The sequence below is a fragment of the Trematomus bernacchii genome, unplaced genomic scaffold (assembly GCF_902827165.1).
Source record: "Trematomus bernacchii unplaced genomic scaffold, fTreBer1.1, whole genome shotgun sequence".
NCBI classification, from domain to species: domain Eukaryota; kingdom Metazoa; phylum Chordata; class Actinopteri; order Perciformes; family Nototheniidae; genus Trematomus; species Trematomus bernacchii.
The window spans coordinates 3,842,837-3,854,050 of record NW_022987547.1 but is presented as its reverse complement, the minus strand read 5'-3'; the positions used below and the strand labels follow the sequence as shown (position 1 = coordinate 3,854,050).

The following is an 11,214-nucleotide window of genomic DNA, read 5'->3' as shown; positions in this document are numbered from 1 at the left end:
TATTTTAACATTATTTTCTTCTTATAGTGCAACAGTGATCTCACCGAGTCTATCGCTGACCATCTGGAGCGGCTGAATCACTTATCAGAGCGAGTGGAGACTCTTCACCTTAACACAACTGTTTTTATTCAGGTGAGAAATGGATAGTTTCTGAAGGTATCTGAGTTATTTGCACAAATAGGCAATAAACCTCTTACACTGTAAATATTGTATTGTGTTTTATGCCATCAGTATGAACAATAGGACTTTAACCATCCCGTGTTTGCTGTATGTCAGTTTGTCACTGATAATGTGTTATACAATACATTAGTTAAAGGATAGGCAACATGCAAGCATAACAGCAACGGAAATATGAATGGTATTGATTTCCATAAAGCCCCCCCAGACAGTAATTTGGATGTAGTTGTAAATATTACCAAACATATTTCTAAATGATCTATAGCATTATAAACAAAAAAAAGCAGTTGCAGTAATCTAAGCCTGATGCAGGTTGTGAACAATTCCTTAAACCACAGAGATGTGTACCAGCAATAGAAGAGGGTAGTGCAGAAATAATAACGATGATGTTGGTGATTACTCAATTATCATATGTAAATCTAAAATGACAAGAGTTAAAAATCCCTCAGTTTTTGCACTGAGGTGATTTATCTAGCTGATGTTATTCTAATCATCATAGTTTGTCTAGAAAAGTAATTATTTCATATGAAATACTTGGGACTTTTAATACTGTATATTGAAATATCAGATTCACAATCAGAATTATTTTATTCTTCACTCAAAGGGGACATTTACGTTGTTACAGCAAAGTATACATAGAGGAAGAAAATAGAACACTATTATATAAAAAGGCATGCACATAGTATTTCAAATAAAAAGTATTACAATTTTCAGAAGTACATATTCAAGTAGATAGTAAGTAGCAAATATTGAAACATATACAAAAGTATATTGTGATCTTTAATCCTTTCTTCATCTATTTCCAGATGAATACCAAACCTCGTCTATGGGCGGGCAAACAGGGTTCCAAACAAAGCTACCGCCTCGGACGCCTCCACAAGGCTGAGGACGTCCAGTCGGAGTTCGGCTGGTCCCCCATCCGTACACGACGAAACAGTAATGCTGCATCTGAAATGTCTTGTAACTGGTGAATTGTGGCCTTAAACAACTACTGTATTTGCTAAAAGTTCCACGTAGTTTTAAGCTCACTTCCACCAAATTGATGATAAAGAAAACTCCTGTATTCTTGTTTTGTTGAAAACGGTATTGTTTAATAAAATCATGGCTAATCGTGTCCTGTCAAAATGTCCATTATTCATAACATGCAGTTGATCCACTCAATATTACAAATTCAGAGATATTACTCCATTCATTTGTACTATATTACTATGTAGCATTTTTTACAGTGCAATAATTGAATTCTAGTCTTGTAAGGTTTGTGCTCTTTTTTCTCAAAAGATCCAAAAACTGATATTTTGTAACAACAGTCTGATGTAATGTGTGTGTTATGCAATGGAGCTGCTTATGTGGCTGCAGGTGCCCCACCAGCAGGGGTCGCTGCTAAACGCTTCCTTTATGTCCTTGTTCTTCACTTTTGTAAATAAAGCTTTGGCAGACGCGTGGGTGACGCTAGAAGGAAGGTCCGATTCGCTAAAGTAGCACTACCTTCATAAAAAGAATCATTTTGACCACACACAGTGGTACCTATTTTTGTATCTATATTTAATATTACCGGTAACGAGTAAACCCCTACAAACATGGCAGAAAGTGACTGGGATACCGTGACTGTCTTGAGGAAGAAGGGGCCGTCTGCTTCACAGGCCAAATCCAAGCAGGTTAGCTTGAACGCCTCACTTCGTATTTGTTTTTGATTTATTTCTGAAGCATACTCTCAACTATGGACCCTCTTAACGAGACAAAATGATTCAGGTTTTAGTAAATAACTGAGTAAACGTTAATAACATGGTGTAATAGTAAAATGTAGTACACGTGGTTGCGGGTTAAAATGACCAGCAAACATGCTCCGTAGTTTGGTTTGGCTTGCTAACGTTAGCTAGCTAGCTAATAACAACAACAGTAGACGTGTTATTTGACTTCTTCCAGCAAACTGTTAATAACGGATGGGGTGTGGTTTTAACTAACAATATAGTCGGTTTTATTAGGAAGGGCGTATGAGAAACTAAACGGCTTTGTTCTCACTAAATACAATACTCTGGTAACCTAAACCAAGTGTATGTCGACAGCCAAACGGCTAGCTTTGTCTAGTGCTAAATCATGTTTTAAAACATCACTTATTAACTTAACTTGTCTTTTGGGCAAGCCAAACCTAACACAGAAATGTTTACCTTAGCTAGGTAATGTGACTGTTATTTAAAGAAATGTACGGTGACCAACCAACTTGCTAGCTAGCTAGCATTAGCCAGCTAACCTAAAAAGGGTTCTTGGCAGAGAGCCGAAGTACCCCCCTTTCCGGTGGAACTCCATGGGACCTTATTTCGGAAAAATTATGTATTGAAGTCAATGGCGAGAGAAAAGTTATCTTTCGATCCCGTTTTAATTGTGCCATGAATTACACCAATTATGTTTGTCAATCTTAAAAAATAATTTCCAAGTAAAAAAGTCACAGTTTGTAGTAACACTTATTTGTGTGTGAAACCGCTCAATGAACTACATCTCTGGTCTCGCACAATACACGTCACCAACACCAGAATGAGGTGAAAAGTATTAAACTAGGTGAAAATCATTACACGTCTGGGCATGTTGAGAGCTGCTATTACACAAAAGGAGAGTTGGTCGGTTCCGTAAGAGCCAGTATGCGGGAGGCTTACAAGGTTTCTGTGAGTTTGAACCCTCCTGTTACATTCAGGGTCAAATTGACCCGTTTGAAAATCTACGAAAAATACTTTCAAGTATTTTTTTTGTATGAAACTTCTTCTACTTACCTTAATTAGTGCAATAAACAAGTAAAATGAAAATGGTTCATGTCATGCATTTGGAACCCCCCCCCTACATGTCTATATCACAGAGATGGTATTCGGGTCAATCTGACCCGGCAGTGCAAGTGGAGGCTAAAAGGGGTCAGAAATACACACACACACACACACACACACACACACACACCAGTGAAAGTGGAGGCTAGAAGGGGTCAGAGGGCTCAAATGGGATATACGGTATATATATCGTAATTTTCCACAGACATACATGACAGAGAGAGAGAGAAACACAGAGAGAGAGACAGACAGAGAGAGAGACAGACATGACAGAGAGAGAGCGAGAGAGACAGAGACAGACAGACAGACATGACAGAGAGAGAGACAGACACAGACAAACAGAGAGACAGATAGAGACAGACAGACAGACAGAGAGAGAGAGACAGACAGAGAGAGAGAAACAGAGAGAGAGAAACAGACAGACAGACCGCACCTGGCAGTGAAAGTGGAGGCTAGAAGGGGACACACTACCCCCTTGAACACACACACACACACACACACTCTTAATAAAATACTTTCAATACAAATCCTTATGACTAATTTGGCTTGATTCTAAGTGAACGGGTCAATTTGACCCTGAACAGAAGAGGTGTCTCGTCTCTATTTATCAACATCAACCAATTAGAAAAAAAGTTGGAACATTTTTAAAGTAATTTAAAAAATGTTATGTTATGCAAAACTAATGTATTTTATATCAAGGTTTTTCCAATGTAAAAAAGAAAATAGAAAAATGTGTTTGAATGTATATGTTTTGTGAAAAACGAGTGACTTATTCTAATGGAACCATGATCTGTGAGAGGTGAATAACACAATTGCACTAAATATTGATTTCATTGATAGTAATAAAAGGTACAAACTATGTACAAAAAAAAATCTGGATTTTGGGGCTTCTGACCATTTTTGGATAATTAAACATGCACTGGGTCAAATTGACCCACGAATATTATTGCTGTTACAAAAAACGAATATAACAGGAGGACGAGTGTAATGTGGAACGTTAATATAGCTAACATTAGCTAACAAGGTACACTCTCGTGTTTTGTTTTAGCAACTAGTTTTCTATGTACCTTGTCCTTGCCAACACTAATGTTATCCACAGCATACACAGCGATCACGCAGTTCTTAACGAGAAAACTAGTTGCTCAAACAAAACACAGGAGTGTACCTTGTTGGCTAGCTGACATTAACGTTACACATTACACTCGTTTAACACTCACCTTGGCTCTTACGGAACCGACTAACTCCCCTTTTGTGTATATACTAGGGCTGTCAGTCGATTACAATATTTAATCGCGATTAATCGCATGATGTCCATAGTTAATCGCGATTAATCGCACATCTGTTCTAAATGTACCTTAGAGGAATATTTTTCAAGTTTGTAATACTCTTAACATGAGTGGACAAATATGCTTTATGCAAATGTTTGTTTATTATCATTGGAACAATGACAAATATTCTCCTGAATATTCTCAACACAACAACCTCTGAACAATGACAAATATTCTCGTGAATATTTTCAATACAACAACCTGGAACCTCTCTCTCTTACACTCTCTCCCAACCCTGTCTACTTCTTTGCACTGAGCCAGTTGCTCAAACAGACAAGCCTGTTTACAGTTGTCGGCGAATTACCGCTCCTCTGTCTTCATCTTCAGTCAAAGCATGAGACGTTCCCACTGTGGGTCAAAATAATGCGCTGTGATGTGCAGTTGGATGCGATCCGAATTATCTAACGCAGCCCCTCGTCCTCCACAATGTTAAGCTGTAGCCACCCATTTAGCTATCGCTGTTAAAAGCTTGATGCTCGTAGAAGTGTCCAGGCGTCTCCCCGACAAACTTTCAAGGGTGGTCTGCCGCAAGCGAGCGGCAGGAGCGGGGCTGTCAGCATCAGCTGTGTGCTTGGCTTGCTGTTTAAAACACATTTTTTTTGTATCCATATCTCTCGCTAGAATCTCCCACCATCCAACTAACAACAACAACAACGTCAAGCCTTTGGGCTCTGAAACTACGGGGCGGGCCGAGGACAAATACACATGCGTTAATCGCACGTTAAAATAATTAGTGGCGTTACATTTTTTTGCGTTAACTTGACAGCCCTAGTATATACAGCTCTCAACATGCCCAGACTTGTAGTGATTTTCTCCCCGTTTAATACTTTTCGCCTCATTCTGAAAGAAAGAGGTGAAATGTGCTAACGTGACGGCCAGCTTGGTGTTGATGACGTGTGTTGTGCGAGACCAGAGATTTAGTTCCTTGAGCGGTTTCACACAAAAAAGTGTTACTTCTCAATAGAGCCGAAGTCCCTCCCTTTCCGGTGGACCTCCATGGGACCTTATTTCGGAAAAATTATGTATTGAAGTCAATGGCGAGAGAAACGATCCCGTTTATCTTTCGATCCCGTTTGAATTGTGCCACGAATTACACATATGATGTTGGTCAATTTAAAAGATAATTTTGCAAGTAAAAAAAAAAAAATGTTTTGCCGTAAAACTGCGAAATAAGACTTTTTTTTGGTGTGAAACCGCTCAATGAACTACATCTCTGGTCTTGCACAACAACACACGTCACCAAGATGGCCATCACTACTGTCTTGCCAAACAAGGGATTGACTACTCTCACTATCACCACAATGAAACAAGTCCAGAAGAATGTCATGCAAAGCTGCCTGCCTGCCTGCCTGCCTGCCTTCCTTCGATTCTCCCTGAACTGCCTGATCTTTTTAATGTTCACTGTTAACCATTTGTGCAGATAGCATGAAGTAATAAAAGATCACCGATGCTAATGTAGCGTTAGGATGTCTCCCTCGGGGGCATCCGGGCTTAAAGGTGTATTATAGAATGATCACACCGGTGTGACAGTACTCTTCAAAGGGTTCACGAAATATGACTACTACTCTACTGTTTAACACTTTGGTTAACTTAAAGGGGACCTATCATGCAAAATGCACTTTTGTACGTCTTTTATACATGAATATGTGTCCCCGGTGTGTCAGGGAACTCACCAAGTGTCAGAAAATACAACCCTCTCTTTTCCTCCATACCCAAATCTCTAAAAACGGGGCTGCAACGGATCTGATACAGACTGATACAAATTTGAAATTGTTCTGACGTCAGAAACGGGGTGCTCCGCCTATATGGGCAACTCTCCACCTATCAGGGGAATGAGAGGTTGTGTGGCATGGTAACATGACGCTCGTGCCTCGCCCCCCTCCTTTGCAGGGGGGTGTGGTCAGCTGCAGCTCATTTGCCACAGAATCAGCCCTTGTGAAGACAGGGCTGGAATAGAGCAAATGGAGCGAAATGAGGCATGGCTAAAATGCATGATCTGTTTGGTATTTTGAAAAAAAACTTCACAGACATGTTTTATATAGGTATGGCCCTACAATATATTATTCAAATATAGCATGATAGGTCCACTTTAATGTTACTTCATGTTAAGGCTAATAAAAATGACAAGGCTAAGCCGGCTGTAATGCTAACTAACGTGCTTGCTACTAGTTAGGTAGCTAACTTGATCCAGCCAGCCACTCCTGGTCCTTTCATCAGGCGGGAAGCGAAAGAACGAGTAAGACCCATTGCTGGTATGATTACAGCCTGGTACAAAGCACACAGGCATATTGTTAAAGCTATCTTAGCTATCTCTTATATTTAGTGGAGGAAAACAATTATGACATCACTTACGTGACTCTGGGATTTGTAGTCTTTCTAGTTGCGTATTTTTCATAGTCTTATATCAACAGTTTTACGACAAACTCTGACTTTTTTTACATGGAAATTATTTTTTAAGATTGACAAACATCATATGTGTAATTCATGGCATAATTCAAACGGGATCGAAAGATACGTTTTCTCTCCCCATTGACTTCAATACATAATTTTTACGAAATAAGGTCCCATGGGGCGGAAGTAGAAGGGCGGGACTTCGCCTCTCTATAGTTAGGTTAGGCACACTACTCCACTCTAACTAACCACTCCTTAAAAAGGTTTATGCTTTTATCTGGCATAGCACGCATTGCCAACCCCCATGCTGATCTGATCATTATTGTTAGCAAATCATGTAGTAAAACACCTATGTAATGCTGTAGATATATGTATGCGTGTCAAATGCCACGGGTAAATTAATCTAGTGTAACAGCTGTTTTAATATACATTTAGAAAACGTTGTTTTACTGTCCCTTCTGGAAAGTACGTGCGTGGTTGTGCTCCGGCCAGACTGATCATGTTGTCTTTTGTTTATTTAATGCGTCATATCTAGATGGGCAGATTAGTTACATATTAACTACTGGCTTGGAAATTATGAGTCAAAAGTTGAACCTGGTCATGATGCTGTCAATTTAATTTAGCATTTGTTTTTACATTAATGATATTTACATGTCCAATTTTTCTCTAGGCAATCGCAGCTGCTCAGAGACGTGGGCAAGACGTTGAGACATCCAAGAAATGTAAATTTATACTTTTTGTACTAGATAATTATAATTTCCCAGAAAGCAAAACATGAAAAACATTGAATTAATTTAACAGCTTAAGCCATCATAATGCTGTTTATGCAGGTCTTTCACCTTTGATGATGCCTCAACATTATGTGTGACCCACTGCTTGTCTCACAGGGTCTGCGGGGCAGAATAAACAGCACCTCGTGACAAAGAACACATCCAAATTGGACCGGGAGACAGAGGAGCTCCATCATGAACGCGTTCCCCACGAGGTGGGCAAATACATCCAGCAAGGCAGAGGGGACAAAGGTCTGACCCAGAAAGACTTGGCCACTGTGAGTATACAAACTTCTCTGGGTGTATAAAACTTGTATGTTAGTGAATCCAAAGTTTGCAAAAAAATCAAGATAAAGCTAATAATATTAAACAAATCTCCACACATTACAATAAGATTACTGATGTGCAGCTCCAGTTAGCATAACATCATCCAGGGGTTAAAGCCAAGAATGTACAAGTAGCAGTATAAGTAGCTGCCTCTTATTGAATTGATAACTTAGCAAAGACATAGACTTAAAGGTCACCTATTATGCAAAATCCACTTGTTCCTGTCTTGTATACATAAGCATGTGTCCCCTCTGTGTAAAGAGATTCTGGAAGATTCAGGAAAAAAGATTCGCTCTTTTTGTCAGGGCTCGAGCTTAAGGACGTCCCGTCGTCCCGGGGCCGAAAAAAATAGGGTCGGGGAGGATAAAAAATAATCTTGGGACGAATTTGGGACGAGAGTTAAAATAAAAATACCCTGATAACTCTACTACAGTACGAACGGCGATGAAAATGAAACTGACTGCACGTTTTGTGTAGCACACAGTTATTAAACCTCCTTGTCAACATAAACACACACGCACAAAACATTTAGCAAACCGCGAAATACACACACACACACACACACACACACACACACACACACACACACACACACACACACACAGCTGTGCCCGCAAACTCCTGGCCCGCAAATTATTGGGTCTAGCTATGTACTGAGTGTGTGTATTTCGCGTTGAGTGATGTACAATGACAATGGCATCCCGTGGAGGAATTCTGCAATTGTTTACGTTACATCACGAAAACGCACAGCAGAACCTAACCCTGGAGCGCCGGCCTCTTTATTTACTAACTCCTCTTCATCCCCTATGGGTAATAAGGCTGAGATGAGAACTCTCCATCGTATTTAGTCCTTAGCAATATGCTGCGTCTCTCCCCATGTAGGGATGGGTACCGAGCCCCGGTATTAAACGGGCCCCGGGCCGGAATTATTAAAGACAGTGGTAGCGTTAAGCTCCGACGTTATCTGACTTTTTATCGGTAGTGGAGACATTTAAAACATATATGTCATGTATTATTGCTACATGAACATTATATCGCAGTTTTAGTTTCGCCAACTCCGTTTCTAATATGCAATAAGTCTACAAAATGCGTCTATGATGTATTTTCGATCTTATTTTCGATCTTTCCAATCCAGACGAGAGAGCTCTCTCCCCCGTCTGTGTGCGAGGGGGCGGGGCAGTTTGTAAAGGTCTCCTGACTGTGTTACAGACTGTCATCCTGGTTAGTGGTTACTCTGGGTTCTGTCTTCTGTCTTCAGGACAGAGTGTTGGATGTTTTTGATAATTGGATAGAACTTGATTGGATTCAATATTAGAGTAACTTTCTCGCTTGTGTGTTTTTTTTAAATATATTTGGCCTTTGTTTATGTGTTTGACTGATTTACTCAATTAAAAAGGTTGATGAATTATCATCTAATGATTTGTATGATGTTTTATTTATGTTAAAGGTCACTTTGAATGATTTTAACTAATGATAATGTAGAAAAACTAATATTTTAAATTCGGGACGGTCCACATTAATTTCGGGACGGCTTAGATTGTATTTCGGGACGGTTCCGGGAGGATGGTGAAAGAAGTTAGCCGAGAGCCCTGCTTTTTGTCCTGATCCATTTATATAAACCTGTCTGAAAATCAGCTGATCAGATTTTGGCCGCTTTATGATGTCATAACGATTGTTTGGCTTGTAGCCAATAACCAACCAAGGGGAGTGGCTCCGTATTTGAATTTAAAGTAACAGACAGAGAATCAGCACTTTTGAAACGGGGCTGAAACAGAGGGGATTATGGGATGTTGCAATGCATGATCTGTTTGGTGTTTGGAGCCAAACACTTCAGAGACATGTTTTGTATACATCTGAGACCTATAATATATTGATGAAAAACTGTATAATAGGAGACCTTTAAAATGTATTTTGGGAAAGTATGAATCAATTGCTTTGCACAGTCCTGTTTGAAATGTGATCTTTTCAAACTAAATCCTTTTAGAGTAAGCTCCTTTTTTATCTAACCATCATCCCCTCCTATCACAGTCATTTTCGTTTCAAAATAGGTAATGTTAAGAAATCACATCCACTTTGTTGGTTTCAGTTTTCTTCAACAATGTGAAAATAAATGATGCCCAGCTATGCTTGAGTAGTTTTGCTGGCTGGTGGTTTAACACATTTCTTAATTATTTATGAAAAATCTTCATCCTCAGAAAATTAATGAGAAGCCTCAAGTCATCGCAGACTATGAATGTGGGAAAGCAATTCCAAACAACCAGGTCCTGGGCAAGATAGAGAGAGCAATTGGTAAGAAAAGCATTTGCTAATGATTATGATTCATAAAGTCTCAATTGGCAGTTGTATAACACTTTTACATGTTCTGTCATGAACAGGTCTCAAACTGCGTGGGAAGGACATTGGGCTACCCCTGGAGCCAAAAACCATGAAAAAGTGAAGACAAAGCCTCGAAATCAGCCCTCCCCAGGCCCCTTCTTCCCTTGTCCAAAAACTAGAACCCTTTCCCTACCCTCCTTCCAAGAACCCTTTAAACCCCCCTCCCTACCTTCCTCCCCCCCCCTCCCCCTACCTGGGCTGATCTCACCTGTGTCCTCCCCCAGGACCGGGTTCTCCACTGCATCACCGGCTGCTTACTGAAACTGTTTCTCGACCACATAATCAAATGAATGATCGAACGTATTTTTCAACGTCACTAACTCGGGAGTTCTGTGAATCCGTTTGCTTTGGCTTTGGCATGATGAATTCAACTTTTTAATGTAGACTAATTTAAATAAGTAGAATTATTTTTCATTACCAAACAAACTACTTTGACTCACGTTATTTCTGAGCATGATGATAAGCCAAAAGTGCTCGATTGCATCTTTTTTTTTCACTCACGAGGAAAGAGGGTGGATGTCATTACAGTGTTGAAATGTTTTAATGCTGTGCTTTGTTTTGATCTTTTAAAATAAAGTCTCGCAATTCATGACAGTTCTCTGTGTGCATTGGTGGGTCATGGTCGCACACGGTTTCATAAGAAAAGGTGAAGAGTTTTTAATAATTCCTAAAAAGTTACAAATATTATTTCTTAAATCTGCAAAACATTTAAATCAAACCTGAACATGTTTTACATTTTAAAATGGCTTTTGCTCACTGCCTATAATTGAAGCAACCCTCTACAGTTTTAAGTGTTTTGGTAGCAATAAGAGTTACACACAATATAGGACATAGAAGAGTTTAAATAAGGATAGTTAGAATAACAATAAAAATCTGACATCAAAGATGAATATAATCAAAGTGGTTTAAATATATACAGATATTAATAATTCTGACTGATAAATATATATAGATTAAAATGTTGAAGTGTAAGTCCAGATATGTACATACAGCCTTTCATAGGTAAATATGCAGGATGTTAACCGTTTAAGTTTA

General features: G+C 39.3%; 1 protein-coding gene across 1 annotated transcript; it reads left to right on the top strand.

Annotated features, from left to right (window-relative positions):
* The first annotated feature begins 1,598 nt into the window (after positions 1-1,598).
* On the top strand, positions 1,599-10,773 carry edf1 (endothelial differentiation-related factor 1). The gene is made up of 5 exons (XM_034123469.1): positions 1,599-1,832; positions 7,377-7,428; positions 7,594-7,754; positions 9,999-10,092; positions 10,179-10,773. The coding sequence occupies exons 1-5, from the start codon at positions 1,755-1,757 to the stop codon at positions 10,238-10,240; spliced, it is 447 nt and encodes a 148-aa protein (XP_033979360.1). The 5' UTR covers positions 1,599-1,754; the 3' UTR covers positions 10,241-10,773.
* Positions 10,774-11,214: the final 441 nt, after the last annotated feature.

Bases quoted from the DNA above. Each gene is read 5' to 3' on its own strand.
- edf1 (XM_034123469.1), top strand. From the start codon at position 1,755: ATGGCAGAAAGTGACTGGGATACCGTGACTGTCTTGAGGAAGAAGGGG. The intron at 7,755-9,998 runs GTGAGTATACAA...CTTCATCCTCAG, and splicing joins CCCAGAAAGACTTGGCCACT to AAAATTAATGAGAAGCCTCA. The intron at 10,093-10,178 runs GTAAGAAAAGCA...TGTCATGAACAG, and splicing joins CAAGATAGAGAGAGCAATTG to GTCTCAAACTGCGTGGGAAG.